Source organism: Musa acuminata, chromosome BXJ1-6, assembly GCF_036884655.1.
Source record: "Musa acuminata AAA Group cultivar baxijiao chromosome BXJ1-6, Cavendish_Baxijiao_AAA, whole genome shotgun sequence".
NCBI classification, from domain to species: domain Eukaryota; kingdom Viridiplantae; phylum Streptophyta; class Magnoliopsida; order Zingiberales; family Musaceae; genus Musa; species Musa acuminata.
This window is the reverse complement of record NC_088332.1, coordinates 34,691,996-34,713,877: the sequence shown is the minus strand read 5'-3', so window position 1 is coordinate 34,713,877 and position 21,882 is coordinate 34,691,996. Positions and strand designations below refer to the sequence as shown.

General features: G+C 46.9%; 2 protein-coding genes and 1 non-coding gene across 3 annotated transcripts; 1 reads left to right on the top strand and 2 right to left on the bottom strand.

Annotated features, from left to right (window-relative positions):
* The first annotated feature begins 14,240 nt into the window (after positions 1-14,240).
* On the top strand, positions 14,241-15,175 carry LOC135677780 (uncharacterized protein At5g39865-like). The gene has a single exon (XM_065190173.1). The coding sequence runs from the start codon at positions 14,345-14,347 to the stop codon at positions 15,140-15,142; it is 798 nt and encodes a 265-aa protein (XP_065046245.1). The 5' UTR covers positions 14,241-14,344; the 3' UTR covers positions 15,143-15,175.
* Positions 15,176-15,638: 463 nt separating this feature from the next.
* Positions 15,639-15,710, bottom strand: TRNAH-GUG (transfer RNA histidin (anticodon GUG)). The gene has a single exon. It is a non-coding gene; the product is annotated as a tRNA-His (tRNA).
* A 959-nt stretch (positions 15,711-16,669) lies between these two features.
* LOC135676730 (large ribosomal subunit protein uL13w-like) lies at positions 16,670-18,905 on the bottom strand. The gene is made up of 4 exons (XM_065188226.1): positions 18,555-18,905; positions 18,255-18,371; positions 18,078-18,165; positions 16,670-17,009 (listed from the first exon to the last, which is right to left on the bottom strand). Exons 1-4 carry the CDS (start codon positions 18,824-18,826, stop codon positions 16,866-16,868), a joined length of 621 nt encoding a protein of 206 aa, XP_065044298.1. The 5' UTR covers positions 18,827-18,905; the 3' UTR covers positions 16,670-16,865.
* Between the last annotated feature and the right edge of the window lie 2,977 nt (positions 18,906-21,882).

Here is a 21,882-nt window from a genome sequence, read left to right as displayed (position 1 = left end):
TACCATATGTGTGTGACCCTCTAGGCCCAATATCGAGCTGGTCGTGACTCATACTTGTCAGAACTTCTAACTTAGTGAATTATTATCTTTGTAATAATTCACTCGACTCATCGACTACGGACGTACTAGGCCATTACGCCGTAGTCCCCAAACGATATAGGGGAATCCAATCCATTGGACCTATCTGTCCTTAGTTATCGTGTACCTATAGTCCCTCATCCATCTATTATCCTAGAGACCGTATATCGAGCATGGTGTTGTCAGACCCATACGGTTTCTACTCGAGTCTTGCTCTAATGGGTTCTCCCGGAGAACTCTTTCTCTCTCAACCCGAATGACCCTGGCTAGGGATTTTTCTGAGCAAGAACACATGAGATATTCCTCTCATGACGCTGAGAGTGGATGATTATCTATCGACACTCAATAACCCTCGTAAGGTCGACTACCACTCCCAATGACCAGCTGTACTAGATCTGGGATAGCTAAAACTATAAGTCTGGTATCAAAGAGTGGAGCACTCATACAGGACATCCTTGGTGTCTCAAGTCTAAGGACCAGATATACCACTAGGACTACGGAATCGCTGTCTGATAATAAGGCATCATCAACCATCCAGCATTCCGTAAGCGGATCAATTAGTGAACTCATTCTCCAATGAGCACCTGTACTGTATCCCTAGTGTCCCTACACGAGCAGCTATGAGACCAACTGCATCTATCATATGGACGGGTATACAGCACACTAGTCTGTCTGGTTATCACGATGTCTCTCTCGAGTAACCTATGACCGAGATTATTTAGAATATGTGTTTAAAGGTGAATCGATCTCATTATCGTGATCTCATCACGATCCGATTCCCATTGCACAAATCCAAGGACATCACAATATATATATGCATATATGCAATAGTTATAAAGTGATATACGCCAAAATATAATAAGCAAAAATATTCTGTATCAAGTCACATGTGCCATCACTCATGTGATTGGCTTGCTAGGCACCTATGACTAGCAATCTCCCACTTGACCTAAAGTCAATCACATATGTGTCTGATCCCTATCAGACCCTTGTGACGCTCAAAGACAATCTGAGACAACGGCTTTGTTAGTAGATATGCAATGTTATCTTCGGATGGAACTCTTTCCACTACTACATCTCCACGGGTTACGATCTCTTTGATAAACTAGAACCTCCTTAGAACACTTCTGATGAGACTCGGGTTCCCTTATTTAAGTAATCACCCCATAGTTGTCGCAATATAAGAAAGTCGGCTTCTCGCTACCCCGCACGACTCCCAAATCTGTGATGAACTTCTTCACTTAGACTCCCTCCTTTGCTGCATCTGATGCAGCAATGTACTCTGCCCCTATGGTCGAGTCAGCAGTAGTATCTTGCTTGGAACTTTTTCAGCACACTGCTCCTCCATTCAAGGTGTACACATACCCTAAATTCGACTTACTATCATTGACATCAAACTGATAACTTGAGTCTGTGTAGCCTTCAACCTTAAGGCTATTACCTCTATATACTTGTAAAAGATCCTTAGTCATTCTCAAGTACTTAAGGATACACTTTACTGCTTTCTAGTGCTTCAAGCCTGGATCCGTCTGATACCTGCTCGTGACACTCAGAGCATGTGCTATATCAGGCCTAGTACATAACATGACATACATGATAGACCCTATTGCTGAGGCATAAGGTATTATATCCATGTTCGCCCTTTCTTTTGGAGTCTTTGGGGACATACTCATAGAAAATGATATCCCATGTCTCATTGGTATGAGACCTCTCTTGGAATTTTTCATACCAAACCTTTTGACAATGGTTTCTATGTACTTAGATTGGGACAAGCCAAGCATCCTCTTGGATCTATCTCTATAGATTCGAATCCCCAAAATATAGGATACTTCCCCTAAGTCCTTCATGGATAAGTGTCTAGATAACCAAGCCTTTACTGTGGATAGCATTCCTACATCATTCCCAATGATCAGGATGTCATCCACATATAACACCAAAAAGGTGATAGCGCTCCCACTTACCTTCCTGTACACACAAGGCTCATCTTCGTTCTTAACGAAGTCATAAGATATGATTGCCTCATCAAATCTTATGTTCTAACTTCGGGAAGCTTGCTTTAGTCCATAAATGGATCTAAGCAACCTACACACCTTATCTGGGTAGTTCTTGGACACGAATCCCTTAGGTTGCATCATATACACCTCCTCCTTAAGGTTCCCATTGAGGAATGTGGTTTTCACATCCATCTGCCAGATCTCATAATCATAGTGTGTTGCAATAGCCAATAGAATTCTGATGGAATTTAGCATTACTACGGATGAGAAGGTTTCGTCGTAGTCAACACCTTGTCTTTGACGTTACCCCTTAGCCACTAGCCTTGCTTTATAGGTCTCTACCTTTCTATCTACTCCGATCTTTTTCTTAAAGATTCACTTGCAACCGATGGGTACAATACCTTCGGGCGTATCAACTAGGTTCCAAATCTTGTTGGAGAACATAGAATCCATCTCAGAATTCATGGCTTCTTGCCACTTCCTGGAGTCTATACTCATAATAGCCTCCTCGTAAGTTTGAGGATCAATATCCTTAACATCCTCTCCTCTAATATGTCCCACATATCTCTCAGGAGGATGGGATACTCTATTAGACCTACGTAAAGTTGAAACTTGTGTATTAGGTACCTGAATAGACTCGGGCTATAGAGTGGTGCTTGAGCTTGGTTCTCCAACCTCGCTCAACTCTATCATTCTCCCACTATCTTCGCTAAGAATGTGTTCCTTCTCAAGGAACACTGCTCTCTTAGCTATAAAGCCCTTTTGGTTCTCGAGATGATAGAAATAATACCCATAAGTTTCCTTGGGGTATCCCACAAATTTTCATCGCTCTGTCCTTGATTCTAACTTATTGGGGTTGTGTCTTTTAACGTGGGCAGGGTAGCCCCAAATCTTAACAACCTTAAGATCAGGTTTCTTCCCTTTCCATATCTCATATGGTGTAGACACTACCGACTTAGTTGGAACTATATTCAAAAGGTAAGCTGCGGTCTCTAGGGTATATCCCTAGAATAAGATGGGTAGGTCAGCGAAACTCATCATGGACCGTACCATATCTAATAACGTACGATTCCTCCTTCCAGAGACACCATTGAGTTGAGGTGTATAAGGAGGTGTCCATTGGGATAATATCCCATGGTCCTTGAGGAACTGATTAAACTATGTACTTAAGTACTCACCTCCTCGATCTGATCGAAGAGTTTTGATATTCTTTCCAGTTTGATTCTCTATCTCATTCTTATACTCTCCGAATTTCTCAAAAGCCTTGGACTTGTACTTCATTATGTACATATATCCATATCTTGAGAAATCATCAGTAAAGGTAATGAAGTAGGAGTAACCACCAATGGCATGAGTTGACATGGGTCCATATACATCACTATGTATGAGTTCCAACAGCTTAGTGGCTCTCTCTCCAGTTCCACTAAATGGAGAGTTGGTCAGTTTTCCACGAAGGCAAGGCTCGCAAGTTGCATATGACACATAGTCGAATGGATCTAGATATCCATCATTTAGTAACTTTTGAATTCTTCTTTCATGGATGTGACATAGCCTACAATGTCACAGGTATGCACTGTTCATCTCATCTTGTTTCCTCTTGGACACATTTACATTCATTATACGTGCAGTAGTGTCTAGCATAAACAAAACTTTATGCAATATTCCTCGCGCCAATCTCCCCTCGGCTTTGCTAGAATTTACAATAAATTGTAGATATGATAAGCAATACTAGTATCCCATACCAATGCACTATCACAAAAATCTGACAATTGGAGATTGATCATGAATGTACTTGAAGCTTCTCCAAGCTTCTATTTCGCCCTCTCTGCAAGGTACTCTTTGTAGTTCTTCTTCTAGTGCCCATCTTTACCACAGTGGAAGCACTGGCCTTTGTCCTTTGTTGGGTCTTTCTTAGCAACCTTTGCTTTACCTGGTCTGCCCTTGCCCTTTCTCTGCCTCCCTCAACATATTGAGGAGCTCTAGGAGAGTCACCTCAAGCTTGTTCATATTAAAATTCATTATGAACTGTGAAAAGGAATCTGGTAGGGACTGAAGCACAATGTCCACACACAAGTTATCATCTAGGACCATTTCTAGACCTGTGAGTTTTTCTATCCACTCAATCATCTTTAGGACATGGTTCTGAACCGATGTCCCCTCAGTCATCTTAGCGCGGAAGAGGCTCTTGGATATCTCATATTGCTGAGTCCTTCCCTGTTCCTCAAACAATTTACGGACATGTAGAAAAATGGATCTGGCATCCATCTTTTCATGTTATCTCTGTAACTCAGGAGTCATAGAGCCCAACATATAGCACTAAGCAAGAGTGGAGTCATCAATGTACTTCACGTAGCGAGTGATCTCATCCTCGCTTGCCCCTCCTTCGGGCGCAGACATCACTGTATTAAGGATGCACACGATTTTCTCCGCCGTGAGAACAATTCTCAAGTTACGGAGCCAATCCGTATAATTTGGACCAGTGAGGCGGTTGACATCAAGTATACCACGTAAGGGATTTGAAAGCGATATTTTCTAAAAATAAAAATGCAATAGAAATGAATAACATGCAGATTTTGTAAGAAATAAACTATCAAGATATGGACTTCTATCTTAATATGCTCCCACTATTTTACTAACGAGTCACGCGACACCCTCAGCATATGAAACGGAAGTCTCCGGCAGACTTCTAGTAGGGATCAGGATCCAATCAACGTCTTAGTGTAACCTCGAGGGACTCGACCAATCACACTAAGCCTAAAAGGTAAGCAACTCTTGCCGATCACAACTCCTTATAATTCTCGTCCTGTTCGGCCTCCGAATCACCATGGTCTCGAGGGACTCGACCAACCATGATGCTCGATTAAGTTAACACTTTCGTTACAAGATGAGTCTGATTTGATGATATACCCTCGAGGGACTCGACCAAGCATACCATGCCCTCAGGTCATCGGTGACATCGCTATGTCGTAAGCAAGATAGCGAATCGCGATATAGGTGAGTCTCGAGGGACTCGACTAACTCAACCTACATCGGGAATCGGTTCCTACTTATAACGATGGAAGGCCACGTGGGTCAATCTAATTGCCTCACGTTTACCGACTTAATATTATCGAGAGAGATGTTTCTATGATTTGGTCTCCTAATATGACATGTCACACATATACATATTCAATATATATCTACATCGCATGCAAATATATATACATATATGGTATATGCATAAGCAATCACACCAGATGATCATGGACCACAACCTAACGTGATTAGGCCCGAGCCAATAGGCCTAATCACTCACATCAAGATCTATGTGTGCAACGGTGCATCTCCATGCCCTGTGATCGTCCAACTCGTCCTCGTTGATTCCGTCGACATCTTGATACATCTTCATGCATCGCGATCGTCCGTCTCGTGAGTCTCGCTATTGCATCCACGCTCCCGCTGCGCCTCCTCATGTGATTACAACTTAATCATAGACACGTAGGCTCGATAATAAACGAGAAATATAATGGAGGCTCGTAGACCTCAATAATAATAATCACAAGTACACACATCACACGGTCCATGATCATCCGTCCACACATCATACATCACATGTATAAATAATCATCATAATGTAGGACTACTAGATAATGATAAAAATAATAATAAACAAAACCTTTTAATTAATTAGTATTTTATGAAATCAGGGACATATAGGGAATTTCTAAATTCATAGGGGTATTTTAGTAATTTAGACAAGAGACAAAAATTAGAATTTCTCAAATTTCGAGGGGCAAAACTGTCTTTTGCCCAAAAACCCCAATGCCCTGCTCCCCTTTGCTGCTGCCGCCGCCGCCACCCTATTGGCGGTGACATGTGCGACGGGGCGGGGGCGCCGCCCCTGTAGGTGGGCACCACCGTGGGTTGGCGCCCCTACGGGTGGCGCTGCCCCCCCGAGCGCTGTGCCCGCGGGTGCAGTGCCCCACCGGGCGGCCACCCCTGCGGGGGGGTTTGCTCGTAGGAGCAGCGGTCGCAAGTGTCGTTGCCCTGTGGCGCCTCAGCCCGCGGGCGCTGCGGCTACAGGCGCCTCGCCCCGCGGTGCCTCTGCTCGTGGGTCCAACACCCGCAGGTGTCGCCCTTGCGCGCGGGCACAGTGCCCGCACGCAGGTGGCCGCCTTGCCTGTAGCCCTGCTTGCCGGCACCGTGCGGCAACGACCGCGGGTGGGGCACCCACGGGCTGCCAACCCCACCGGCTGCTGTAGGGGCAGCCCCTGTGCTGCCTGCCTTCGGCTACGCTGCACGCACGCACGCAGATCGAGGGTAGCAACTGTTGCCCTTCCTTGCTTTTGCGTCAACGATTTTGACGTCAAAAGTTTTTCCTAAACACAACACACGCAGTTCAAAACCAATCATTCACACGATCAACCTTGCTTTGATACCATTATTGGGAAATCTTGGGGGCGACATCACATGCGCAGCGGAAGAACAAGAAAACAAAAATCCCCGATTCCCAAAGAGATGTTCGTCGTCGTACGAATATTAGTGCGCAAAATCCGCGAAACTTAAAACTGCGTATAGAGTAGATTGTGTTGCCTAGGGAGATCGTATATCCCTGTTTCTTTACAGATCTTTAGGAGAGGGTGAAGGAGGTGAAGAGGGGGAGGAGAATAGGAGAGGCAAACAAAAGGCTCTAGCTTATGAGGCTTTGAATCCCTCCTATTTATAGAGGTCTCCTGTCAAACCATAATGGGGCCTCCCCTAGTGAGTATTGGATCTGCATCCAATAAGACAAGGGCTCCGTCGGATATCTCATATCCGAACCTCTACTCATCGCAATACCTACCATATGTGTGTGACCCTCTATGCTCAATATCGAGCTGGTCGTGAGTCATACCTATCAGAACTCCTTCTAACTCAGTGAATTATTATCTCTGTAATAATTCACTCGACTCATTGACTACGGACGTACTAGGCCACTACGCCGTGGTCCCCAGACGATACAGGGGAATCCAATCCATTGGACTTGTATGTCCTCAGTTATCGTGTACCTATAGTCCCTCATCCATCTAATAGCCCAGAGACCGTATATCGAGCATGGTGCTATCAGACCCATACGATTTCTACTCGAGTCTCGCTCTAATGGATTCTCCCGGAGAACTCTTTCTCTCTCAACCCGAATGACCCTGACCAGGGATTTTTCTAAGCAAGAACACATGGGATATTCCTCTCATGACGTCGAGAGTGGATGATCCTCTATCGACACTCAATAGCCCTCATAAGGTCGACTACCACTCCCAATGACCAACTGTACTAGATCTGGGACAGCCAAAACTATAACTCTGGTATCAAAGAGTGGAGCACTCATACAGGACATCCTTGGTGTCTCAAGTCTAAGGACTAGATATACCATTAGGACTACGGAATCGCTGTCTAACAATAAGGCATCATCAACCATCCAGCATTCCGTAAGCGGATCAATCAGTGAACTCATTCTCCAATGAGCACCTGTATTGTATCCCTAGTGTCCCTACACGAGCAGCTATGAGACCAACTGCATCCATCATATGGACGGGTATACAGCATACCAGTCTGTCCGGTTATCACGATATCCCTCTCGAGTAACCTATGACTGGGATTATTTAGAATATATGTTTAAAGGTGAATCGATCTCATTATCATGATCTCATCACGATCTGATTCCCATGGCACAAATCCAAGGACATCACAATATATATATGCATATATGCAATAGTTATAAAGTGATATATGCCAAAATATAATAAGCAAAAAGATTCTGTATCAAGTCACACGTGCCATCACTCACGTGATTGGTTTGCCAGGCACCTATGACTAGCAGCCTCTAGATCGGGTTCCGAGGGCGAGCCCGACGTGGAGGAACTCCCCACCCGCACCATCACGGTCGTAGCGGTGGCCACCGTTGGCCCACCAACAACATGGGTGCAGGAGATGATACAATTCAAACGTCACGGGACGCTTCCTAAGGACGAAGCCGTGGCTCGGCGCCTGCGTCGGACCCAAGCCTGGTATTGTGAAATCGGCGGACGGTTATACAGGAGGTCATATTCACACCCCCTCCTGCACTGCCTGGAGCTCGAAGAGGCTCAATCGGTTCTTGCCGAGGTCCACGGCGGTATTTGCGGCGAGCACATAGGTGGGCGCACCCTGGTGTTCAAGGCACTCCGTCAAGGGTACTACTGGCCCACTATGTGCCGAGACGCAAGATCGTATGTGGAAGTGCGATGCATGCCAGAGGCACGCACCAACGCCTCAGCAACCGGCGGTACTGTTGACGCCCGTGGACTGCGCATGGCCTTTCACGCAGTGGGGGATGGACCTTCTCGGCCCTTTCCCCCTAGCTTTGGGGCAACGAAGATATATTATTGTCGGGATAGACTACTTCACCAAATGGGTAGAGGCCGAATCGCTGGCGGCGATCATGGAGCGTCAGGTGGAGAGATTCGTGTGGAGGAACATCATTACCCAGTTTGGTCTACCTAGAGTCATCATCACTAACAATGGGACACAGTTCGCTAGTGCTCGGTTCAAAGAGTTCTGTGCGACCTACGGGATACAGCAGAGGTTCAGCTCGGTCGCACACCCCCAAATGAACGGGCTGGCCGAGGTGACTAACCGTGCCATCCTAGGTGGACTCAGGAGAATGACGCTCGCGGCCAAATTCACTTGGGTTGACGAACTCCCGAGCTTCTTATGGTCCTTGTGGACCACGCCTAAAACCGCAACAAGGGAATCCCCTTACAACCTAGCGTTCGGCGCCGAGGCCGTCCTACCTGCTGAGGTGGAGATTATCACCCCATGAACGGAATCTTATGACGAAGGGACATCAGCTGAAGGACTCCGAGCTGGATTAGACTTGCTCTAGGAAAGGAGAGCTGACGCGCACCTGAAGGACCTCTCCTACAAGAGAGCCGTTGCCAGGATCTACAACAGAAGGGTGCACCCCCGACCTATCAGGCTGGACGATCTAGTGCTGCGCAGGGCCGAGGTAAGTAACCCGACCTGAGCGCATGGAAAACTTACTCTCAAATGGGAAGGACCTTATCGGGTCATCGAGATTGTCCGACCGGGCACGTATCGGCTCGCGACAATGGCTGGCTGTTCTTTGCTAAGGACATGGAACGTAAAAAACCTTAAGAAGTTTTTTATATGAGAAAGTAAAGATGCGCAAGTGTCTGAAGAAAAATGTTCTTTCATTTAAGAAAAACTGGGACTACAGGACTCGACCCTGACTTACAGACCGACCGACCCCTTAGAAAAAACTACGAAAAATTACAAGACACTTTTACTCCTTCAGGACCTCCAAGCGATCATCGAAAGGGACGTCCTCGGGCATATCCACCTCTAGATCTTCGAGATGGGAGGTAAAAGGATCCTCCTCTACCTCGAGGCTAGGGTGGCGCGCACGGAAGCCGGCCAGGGTGATCCGGCATCCATATTCGAAGGAAGCCTGCCCCGTCTGCGTCAGCCCGAGTTCGAACCCCTCGGACTTCTTGTAAATCTCGATCAGCTCCTTGTCCTTGTCTGGTCGAAGGCGTGCCTCCTCGGCAAGCACCTCGGAAGCTGCTCTCGCCTCTGCCTTCGCCTCCTCCAGCTTTTAGTTGAGGGTGCACGCCTCCGTCTTCAACAAACGGAGCTCGGTCCGCTCCACCCGCGAAGTTTTCTAGAGCTCCTTATTCGAACTTTCGGATGTCTGGAGCTTCGATTTGAGGCGAGCCACCTCCAAATCCGTCGTGCATTTCTCAACGGTCGCCATGGGGCCCGCCCCGGCTCGGATCTCCTCCACTTGGCGGCGCAGCTCGGCGTTGCGCCCACTGAGGCCCCCGATGATCCGGCCAGCATCACACACCCGATCCATCAAGGCCGTCGCGTAGTGTAGGCCTTGTAAGAAAGAGGAGAGGTCAGGAGGAGCACCGTCGAATGGATGACTAGAAGCAGTAGGCGCGATACTTACCAGCGTCAGGGATTTGACCGACTTGCCAAGTAGAGCCTCCGAGGGCAAGATCCCGAGCCATGTCGGGATGGAGCGCACCTCGGAGGAATGCGGTGGAGGAATCTCCTCCGGCCCACACCTTGTCCCCCTGGGACAAGCCTCCCCAGCGGGCGACTAGGGGGTCGCTTGTCTCCCCCGTTGGGAGTTCGCCCATCACCCGCGACAGAAAGGGTTCGTCGAAACCCGCGAGCAGTCGGCACAGGTCATGTACAAAGGGAGGGCACGGATCCTTCCCTGTCACCTCCCGATTGGGCCCCACCGCACAACGGAGAGGGTCCACCCCTGCCCGGTCCACTCGTCCCGCGGCATCAGCTCTCAGCCCGACTAGGGCCGCCTTGGCTCCCTTGGAGGCAGTGACCTTTGCCTTCTTCAGAGGACGCCCGGCCTCAACCTCCAACGGGGCATTCTTCGAGTCGGGCTTTGGGTCGACCGACGGGCGTGGAGAGGAAGCCGACGACGCCCGACCGCCTAGAAGGGATCGGAGGTTCACCATTTCTGCAAGAAGTCGGACAAGAGTTAGAACTTAGGGTAAGCCATGAAATACCCGGACCGGGTACTATTAACGTACCATGAGGCGTCGGACTGAGACCTGCCTCGACCAGCCATCGCTCTATCATGTTTCGGATGGCCTGGGAGCTGGGGAGAACCTCCCTGAGCCTCCCTAGATCTCTGTGCTCTTCGTCGCTCAGGCTCGAGGTGGTGTTATCGATCACTTTCGTGGACCACCGGACCTCGAAACCCCAGTCTCTCGCACAGCTGACATAGAAAAACCTCCCCTTCCACCCTTTATTACTGGAAGGGACCCCCCTGATTCGAAAGCTCGCTCGAGCTGACAGGAAGTAACCCCCCGACCCTTTGGAAAGGCGAAAGCAGGAAAGGAAAAGGTTGCGGGTGGGGGTGATATTGGCGTAGTGGCATTCCCCCAAGAACGCCACTAAGTAGCGCCAAGAGTTCGGCGCCACCTAAGACGGCGAAATTCGCCATAGGGAGATACAAGAGACGATGACAGGGTGAAGGGGAAGGCGTAACCTCGCCTCCAAGGCGTCTAAGGTTAGCGCAAAACCCTTAAGGATCGGGTCATAAGCCCGTTGCCCCGGTTCGGGGGCGCTGAGGATATAATCCACCGGGATGCTATAGCGTTCCCGGAGTCTCCTCAGTGATGACCCGCTCACGATGGAGTTGAGGTCGTGCGGCCACATTAAGGCCTCAAGGGCCTGCGTCGCTTCCCCATCGGAGGACTGGACAGGGGACGACGAAAGTGGTCTCTCCCTAACCCTACTAGAGGATGAGGAAGAGGAAGAAGAGGAGGAGGTCATCCTCACTGACCTTGAGAGGGAACGGGAAGGGGCTACTTGAAGAAGAGAGGTGACGTTGAAGGCGAGGAGAACGACCGGAGAGGGGACGGCGAGATTCGAAGAAGAAGACTCAGCAGCGAGAAATAAAAAGGAAGCCGCACACACCCTATTTAAAGGAGAGATTCTGCCGAACCCAACGTCCCTCCACCTCCCAAAGGTGCGCGACAGCCCACTCACATGCTCGCCTGCCCGCCACGTTGCGTCAGGGAGACCAAAGGACGTCCCGCCATAAATGAAGACCTGACGCGGTGACTCAAGGGCAAGCTAAGCAAATGGCAGAGCCCTGGCGCCTCGATCTCGATGCCTGAAAGCACGCTGCTGACGCAAAGAGCTGGCTCCCAAGGACTCACAAGGTAAAGGAGTCCTCAGCCCCCACCATGGCTAAGTTGGTATGAAGGGACAACAACACAAGTACCTACTCAGCCCGAGTACGCCTCTACGCAGCCTGCCTGCCTAAGCATATACCTCGGTTGTCGACTGCCCGAGTACGCCTCTGTGTAGCCTGTCTGCCTGAGCACGTACCTCGGCTACCGACTGCTCGAGTACGCCTCTACGTAGCCTGTCTGCCTGAGCACATACCTCGATTGCCGACTGCCCGAGTACGCCTCTGCGCAGCCTGCCACCTCGGCTGCCGACTACCCAAGTATGCCTCTGCGCAGCCTGCCACCTCGGCTGCCGACTACCCAAGTATGCCTCTACGCAGCCTGCCTGCCTGAGCACGTACCTCGGCTGCCGACTGCCCGAGTACGCCTCTGCGTAGCCTGCCCGCCTGAGCACGTACCTCGGCTACCGACTGCCCGAGTACGCCTCTGCGCAGCCTGCCTGCCTGAGCACGTACCTCGACTGTCGATTGCTTGAGTACGCCTCTGCGTAGCCTGCCCGCCTGAGCACGTACCTGGGCTGCCAACTGCCCGAGTACACCTTTGCGCAGCCTGCCCGCCTGAGCACGTACCTCGGCTGCCAACTGCTTGAGTATGCCTCTACGCAACCTGCCCGCCTGAGCACGTACCTCGGCTGCCGACTGCCCGAGTACGCCTCTGCGCAGTCTGCCCGCCTGAGCACATACCTCGGCTGTCGACTGCCCGAGTACGCCTCTGCGCAGCCTGCCTGCCTGAGCACGTACCTCGACTGTCGATTGCTTGAGTACGCCTCTGCGTAGCCTACCCGCCTGAGCACGTACCTGGGCTGCCAACTGCCCGAGTACACCTTTGCGCAGCCTGCCCGCCTGAGCACGTACCTCGGCTGCCAACTGCCTGAGTATGCCTCTACGCAACCTGCCCGCCTGAGCACGTACCTCGGCTGCCGACTGCCCGAGTACGCCTCTGCGCAGCCTGCCCGCCTGAGCACGTACCTCGGCTGCCGACTGCCCGAGTACGCCTCTGCGCAGCCTGCTTGCCTGAGCACGTACCTCGGCTAATGACTGCTCGAGTACGCATCTGCGTAGCCTGCCTACTTAAGCATGTACCTCGGCTGCCGACTACCCGAGTACGCCTCTACGCAGCCTGCCTGCCTAAGCACGTACCTCGACTGTCGACTGCCCGAGTACGCCCTTGCGTGGCCAGCCCGCCTGCGTCGTGTTCATTGGCCCCATGCTCCCCGAGACATGCCTGCGTGGCCAGCCCGCCTACGTCGTGTTCCTCGGCTCCATTCTCCCCGAGACCGCGCCTGCACGGTTGGCCCGCTTGAAAGCTGAAGCCATGCCTCGGACTCCCGTTATAACGACTCGGCTGATGTCAGATGACGCCTCACGTCTCGATCAACGTGACAGCACTTGGTCAAACGGACCAGAACGTCGGCCGAGGCGCATTAACGCCTGCTCAGGCTCGGTTCTTCACGCCACGCCAACACCAGTGTCAGACGCTACTAGAAGTACGATCCTACCCCCTACGGGTAGGCACATCAAATAACGGTAACCCTCCCTATAAAAACTCTCGCACTCCGAGGGGAAAAAAGGAGGAAAAAACACCCCCTAACCACTATCAACTGACTTGAGCGTCGGAGGGGTCGGGCCGAGCACCTCGACCCGACCTTTGTATAGGTACGAAGCCGAAAGTCCCCACCGAACGCGAAGGCGAGGAGTTCCTGTCCGGAGGAAATGACGACCCTGTCCTGACCTCCGCATCAGACCACCTCGGCGGACTCGAAAACCGTCTCAGGAAGATCCCCCGTCATCCGGACCCGAACCGAGCCGCGTCGGCCCGAAGGCCATGGCTCAAAGTTGTTTCCCACAACACATTAATATTATTGGCATGACACACAAATTAATATTATTTAAAATTATAAATGAATTATTGATTCTTATATTCTCCATGCATGCTACTCATAAAAACTTATGATTGGCTTGAAATATATATATATATATATATATATATATATATATATATATATATATATATATATATATATATATATATATATATATATATATATATATATATATATATATATATATATATATATATATATATAAAGAAGGGGAGTAATGCAAACTTATGTATATGCCCCTTGCAAATACACACCTATTAGCACCCATTCATAGAAATTGATTCAACTTAGATATGATTAGAGAAATAATAAATCATTCAAAATATATTATATAATTATCTAATTCCTGAAATGGATTGTGTATTAGATGCTATTCTAAGAAAGTCTTTGGATCGAACTAAAATTAGCAGCCCTCTCATTACTTCACATATAACCTCAACTCCAACCTTCTAAACTTAACCATCATTGTAGAGAACTTTAATTAAGCTTGCTTCGCATCTCCCCCTTCTCCATCTTTTCCTCCGCTTCCCTCGTTTCCCAACTCGCCCAATTAAATGCCATGACTTCTTCCGCCTCCTCCTCCCATTCCTCCTCTTCTACCTCTTTCTCCATCGTTCTCCTCGGTCTATCGCCACCCTCGCTTCATGTGGTCTCCATGGAGAAAGCTCCGCCTCCCTCGTCGCGGAGCCGCCTCCCCCACGCCCCCGCCCCCGCTGCTGCCGCCGCCCCCTTCCTCCTTCTTGCGCTCCTCCTCCTCCTTCAAGGACGTCCGCTCCCTCCTCGGCGATGACGACACCGACGACCCATCCACGACACCCTACTGGGCGTCCCTGTCCCCATCCCCGTCCCCATCCCCATCACCGTCTCCGATGCTATCGCCGGCGCCGGTATTTCACCGCGTGCGGTCCGCCTCCTCCGCCTTCCGCACGTGGTGCACCCCGCCGGAGGACCTCTTCGGCCTGCCCCCCGGCGAGGAGAAGCGGATCGTCCTCTACTTCACCTCCCTCCGCGTCGTCCGCCAGACCTTCGACGACTGCGCCGACGTCCGGACCATCCTCCGCGGGCTCCGCGTCGCCGTCGACGAGCGCGACGTCTCCCTCGACGCCGCGTTCATGCGGGAGCTAAAGGGCATCCTCGGCGGCCGCCGCAAGCCGCTCGGCCTCCCTCAGGTGTTCATCGGGGGGCGCCACTTCGGCGGGGCCGAGGAGATCCGGCGGCTTTACGAGACCGGGGAGCTGAAGCGGTATGTGGAGGGGGCGGCGCCGGCGGTCATAGGGGTATGCGAGGGCTGCGGCGACTTCCGCTTCGTACTCTGTCGGAGCTGCAGCGGATCCCGCCGGTGCTACTCCGAGAAGGGCGGCAGGGGATTCCGGACATGCACCGCCTGCAACGAGAACGGCCTCGTGAGGTGCCCACTCTGCTGCGCCCATGCCGCCGTCTGATCACGATCGGAGGGTCCAGAAGAAGAGGGCTTGGTTCTTTACCATGCAAATCGTTAGTATACATAGCTTTTCCTTTTATTGTTTTTTGTGTCAAACAAATTCGTTACATTTTCTTATATATATAAATATATATAAAGGGAAAACGAGGGATAGAGAGAGAGAGAGAGAGGTGGGAAAGGGATTTCCGATTCCTATTTCTCTTATTCCGATGATGGAATGAGAGGAATCCTCAAAATTTTTATTTTGGTGCTGTTAATTGTAATGATACATGGAGGAGGAATAATGTTTTAGGTAAAATATAAATAAAGATTAATTGTGATTATATATTTGACTTTTCATTCATTCGACTATGAACAATTTTCATATTTCATATATACCTAAAATTCATTTCACTGGTCAATATTATGTGTATTTCGACATGATCGATGCTAATTGTGGATAAAAATTAGTTCTATTTTAGCCAAAATGTGGAAAAGCAAAATAAATTTGTTCTCCTTGTGGCTGCTGGGATTCGAGCCCAGGTCTCTACGGCCACAACGTAGAATTCTAACCACTAAACTACAGTCACGTTGTTATTACTTATCCTGAAAATATAATTTATTTATTTAAACTTTCACTATGATGTCAACTCATTTCACGAAGCAAGAAAATTATGATAGATTCTCACACAGTCAAAGATGATACTGGCAAGTACTTTGACCTAATTGATAATCCATAAATCTTCACTTGTTGAATTGCTGATATTTGACTTCTCCACTGTAGTTGTTGACTGCCCATCATGATCAATGCTCAACGTCCTAATACTTGTCGAGTGTTATGTATGAGGAACTTTGCTCAAACAATCTTAGTGACTTGGGTCTAGTTGAATGAATTGTGTTGATCAATGCTCGCATATTATTTACATATTCGCTTGTCAACGATTAAATATTCAAAATCTCATCTGAAATTTTCGGATATGTCGACCAATTTTGACTAATGATAACGAAATCCTAAATCTCCTCATCATTTATTCTTTGAAAAAGAATGCTAATTTGAGATCAGCTCAAATCATAATCTCACACAAAGCACAGTATACCAGCAATAAGAATGTAATCATTGCACCCACTTAGCTAGTAAAAGTTTGACTATCGATAACAAAGGCCTCGGATGAAATCTGGTCCTCATCCTTTATTCATTGAAAAATGAACATTTATTTGAGATCAGCCCTAACTATAATCTCACACAAAGCACAGAATACCACTAATAAGAATGTAATCATTGAACCAAGGATTAGAAAAGCCATGATCTTAGTCGAATCTGCAATGGTGTTCCACCATTCACCATGCAAGTCCAGGAACAAAGTAGACAATCTGCTATGTATCAACACCTGAACCTGGTTAGATTCTCTTGTAGTAATATTTCAAATTTGTTTCACAACAAAAAAGTAAAACTACAGACTCATGAAGCTTTCTTAATTACTGATCCTCGACAACAAGTACAATACTTATCACAAGGGAATTAAAGAGAATATTTTCTTCATCTTCTGTATGCAACAATTAAGACCTGTTATCGCATAAAAAACCATAATGCTTGATGTTTTTAACAATGTCTTCCATAATAAGCTTAATTTCAAGAAATCCCATGTTGCATGTTACACAAACAAACAACGGTAAACTCGGTCTGGCAACAAACATGACAAAAAGGCCTAACCATATCGTTCTGGCAAAAAGCAATGAAATCGAACTCAGTAATTCAACGGCGAAAGGATGTCAAGCTGGGAACCAAGCTTCTCCTCCGCAGCCTTTTCTGCCTTCAACCTAAGCTTTGTGAGCTGCTTTCTCCTTTCATAAGCCACCTTGGCCCTCTCTTTCCTCTTTGCCTCCAGCTCCTGAGAAGGCAGCATTTGCATGTTTCATCAGTTAAAAGCACCATATCCTATCTAGTTTTAGCACATTAATCAAACAAATGATACCTCAGCACATGACAAGTTCAAACATGAAAGTGAATCACTTGACAAACTGAAAAAATAGAAGAAACAGATCACAGAAGACTATGTACAAGAATGGAGAAGGCTTGTGATACTCTCAATTCACTATTGGAAGCAATAACTTCTTGATTAGTCTTGCCATACAGAGTCAGAGAAAAAGTTTTATGTTTGCTAAAGTACGCAGGATAACGGAAAAAGCAGCTCATGCTCTATCTATGACACCATTCAATTGCTGACCTTGAAAGAAGACACAAATCACAAAAGAATATGTTAAGGGATAGAGAAGACATGGTATACTGTAATCAATGTCAACAAAACCATACAAAGGTTGTGGAGATGAAAATACATAAAAAAACAATGATGTGGATAACAATGAACTAGAGAAATTGTTCAACTATGTTATTTGTTGGCAATGCGCTAGCGAAATAAACAAACAAAATATTCCTAATGTAACAAATTCAGTATGCAAATATTTGCACCCAACAACTAGTACAAATTATTCAAAGCAATAATATACTCTCAATTATTTCTTGATTACTCTTGCCACGATGACAGAGAAAAAGTTGAAGTATGGAAAAGATCCAGGAAAGAAGAAAAAGCAGCCGATAACCCATCTATGAGAACCTTCAATGTTGACATTGAAAAAAGATACACATTGATGTGTGTAATTGATGACAGAGAAGGAATGTGGTCCTGTAATTGATGTCTAGAAAACAGTGCAAGCGATGTGCAGATTAAAATGCAAAAGAACACAATAATATGGATAACAATGAACCAGAAAAACTGTTCAACTGTGTTAATTGTTAGCATTGCACCAGCAAAGCTAATAACTCCAATATACGTAACAAACAAATTCAGTACGCAGGTAATTATTACTGAAGAACTAGTATAAATGATTCAAAGCAGCTAAGAGACAATATATATCATACGTTTGAAATTGGAGTAAACATAGAGCTACCGTGATCTCACCTTAACAGTATCATAGTAATTCCATCCAACCTCCGATGACAGCCGACCCAGCAAGCAGTATCTATGCCCGGGCTGAAGCCTCAAGACCCTAAAAAGACACGTCCACCAGTTCATCAAACAAACTAGACAACATTTAACACAACTGTACCTGAAATCATTTGGGCAAGAACCCCATACTTGAGTGCATCAGGAATAACCATCCTCTTAATCTTATCATAAGGTGGTGGCACGCCCTCGTACGCCTTGAGCCTTGCCAGCGCCGCAGCCCCACGTTTCGTCTTGTGAGGTATCATCCTTGAGGAGGAAAAAAAATCAAGAAAATAGATCCATTTCTTAATTACCGAGACCATCAAACCAAATGCTTTTTGCAAGATTGGATTTTTTTATCATACTACTATCATATTTAGATCTCTTCTAACCAAGACTTGATCTTTAGCATGGCATGGCACTGTGGAGCTAAGGTGACAGATTGATTACCCACGGATGGTGCGCCAGAGGATCTTGGCGGGGGCACGGAAGTGGATGGGGCCGTGGGAAGGCTTGGTGTTCATGCGCTTGCGGAGGAAGCGTAGGTACTTCATCTTCTGGCGGACGAGCCCGCCGGAGAGGCAGATCTCCTCGCAGCGGACGACCACCACGCGCTGCCCGTTGAGGAGCTCCTTGGCCAGGATGGACGCCAGCCGGCCCAGCATGTGGTGGCGCGCGTCCACCACCACACACCTCGCGCAAAGCCCCGACCCCGACACCATGGCTGCACTCCTCGATCGATCCTTCGTCCGTGCTTCGGAGAGCCGACGGCGTTCGCTTATATATGGATTGGCGGCTAGGGTTTTCCTCCACTTCTCAGTGCATTACGGTCGGGACGGACGGGATCGAATCTAACCCGTTCGGTTCGGTTTCGATCGGACAAAATTAACTCCCATAAGACAATCGTATAACAATTGACCCAGTATGACTCTTTATCGGATCGGATCCCATCGTGTAACAGTTAACCCAATACGACTCGGCTTGGTTCAGTCAAACGAGTTTAAATACGAGTGTTGAGAGCAGGTAAAGCACTACGGGAAGATCCAAAGGTGCTCTCCATTTGGTATTCCGTCGTCGTCTCGTGGAAATACGTCGTCGCTTCCTTCCTCGATATTGTCCTCCGGAGATCAGATTCGAGTGCGGTGAGTGCAGATCTACTTTGTTTCCCCCTTTTCCGATCGGATTAGGGCTTCCTTTCTGTGGAATTCTTACGAATTGTTGCGTCCAGGGAACGGAACCAGGCGCCTTCTGGTAGGATCGATCGCCATGGACGAACAGTTTCCGGATGCAGCTGTAAGACTCCGTTAGCTTCTTCTCTCTTTCACTTCTAATTCCAAATTGGTGCGCAGATTTCATCGGGCCGTCATTTCATGTATAATTAATCACCAGATCTGACACGAGGCATTTAAGAGAATAGCCTTTTTTTTCCTTGTATCATCTCGTTAGGGCGAACGATCAGACCAATATGATCGATTCGAGATGTGATTCAACGTTTGATTTCGTTGGATGGCTAACCGGACTTGTGGCTCGCGCCTATGTCACCGATATCAAGCCATCGTACTCCCAGTTGTGCACGATGGTTGGGTATTATCCTTGGTTTCCGTGCAGAAACTGCTACTGTGTACTCCTCTACATTTGATATGTTTGCCACCAGGAGTCCTTTTTCTCCTCTTGTTTGATCAGATGATATAGTGGCGGTTGTTTCCATCTGTGCACATTTACTATCTATGCTTCTTCCTGCATAGATGTAATGGACAACCAAACTTATTAAGATGTCTGTTTTAATATTTGGACGGTAACGTTAAGATGATTGTATGTAAGATTATTTGGTTACGATGAACCATGCTAGAACCTCAAAGTGCGCATTCAGGCTACATATCATTTTTCTCCGTCTTGGGTTTTTTATATAAAAATTAGAGTTACTTGTAGGTGGGATTTTCTTGGAATTCGATTGTAATTCTAATAGTAATATTGTGTTACTGTAGTATTTTTGCTGAAGAACTGAAGCTAATGTATTAAGAAAAAACACGTGCCACTGCTAGCTTTCTTAATTTAGTGATCAAGTCTATGGCATCAAACTGCAACTTAGTAATTTTGCTGAAGAACTGAAGCTAATGTATTAAGAAAAAACACGTGCCACTGCTAGCTTTCTTAATTTAGTGATCAAGTCTATGGCATCAAACTGCAACTTAGTAATTTTGCTGAAGAACTGCAGCTAATGTATTAAGAAAAAACACCTGCCGCTGCTAGCTTTCTTAATTTATTGATCAAGTCTATGGCATCAAACTACAACTTAGTATTTTTGCTGAAGAACTGAAGCTAATGTATTAAGAAAAAACACCTGCCACTACTAGCTTTCTTAATTTATTGATCAAGTCTATGGCATCAAACTGCAACATTCTCGATCATTCCACAATGTTAATATATTGGTAGTTTGTTAATTTATTGATCAAGTCTATTGCGTCAAATTGCAACATTCTTGATCATTCCACAATGATATATATTGTTAGTTTGGAACACCCTTCGTAGATCTGTTAACTCTATTGTTTTTTAAACCATTCTAATTCCCTGTTTTGTACTAACTGGATATCAGTGCATAATGATGACTAGTTCTGTGTTAGCACTCCAATGAATAACATAGGTGTCCTTTTTTTTTGTCTTTAATGACTACTGTAAATGTGAGAGTGAGATTGTATTGGCTTTGTTGGAGTTTTCCATATAAAATTTTATCAAGGTCATATCCTTCTCTGATGTATACTCTGCATCTGTAACTAACAAAAGAGCTGGTAGGTTTCATCAAAGCACTCTGAGAAGTTTGCAACAAACTTGAATGCAACAACAGCAATGTAATCTGCAAGAAAACCTTGTGAAGATTGCGTTTGGATTCACTGAAGCATTTTCTACTAAGAACCATTATTTATGCGTAGATGTTATGTAAAAGTGGCTGAACACATGTTGACTTGCTAACAAAGTTTATAAGGATCTAATGACATGAACGTTTAGGATCGTGAAGTTGCCAAAACATGTCAGCAGCCAAATTTCTGTTTAACTGATTTTCTCAATAGATATGCCCATTCACTAGTCCTATGGATGTGTATGATTATGAGGTCTTGTTGTCGCTAGAGCACAATGGAAGATCAGAAAAACAGACTGATTAAGGTATTTTGATTCACCAACTTCTGACACTGCATCATAGAATTTTCTATTTGAACAGTAGATCTACAGTTACAATTTGAATTATTAAATATTGTGTCAATTGTGTAGAATGTCAAAAGTTTCTATGCTTTTGTTTCACATTTGCACCCAAAGTGGTGCTGCTGGTTGTGTTCCGTGAATCGGATATGTCGAGATGCTTTAAAGATTTTTCATATGAATTGGGGTTGTACTGATTCAACAATAGCACCGACCTACCATGATGATATTTGAATATGGCTTAATACTTAATTCCAATAGTCCCTCTATTTGAAGTGGGCTAACTTTTGATATCAACAGGGAAACGTGATTAAGGAGGAGACACCTAAAGGGTTCAACCCAGGTTTGGTGGTTTTGATTGTTGTGGGGGGACTCTTACTGCTCTTCCTCATCGGAAACTATGCTCTCTATACGTATGCACAAAAGACGGTTCCACCAAAAAAGAAGAAGCCAGTCTCCAAAAAGAAGATGAAAAGGGAAAGGCTCAAGCAAGGAATTTCTGCACCGGGAGAGTAAACTCGGAGCCCCTACCAAAACAAATAAAAGAATCTTGATGGTAAGTTTGCTTCTTATATATTTTGTATCT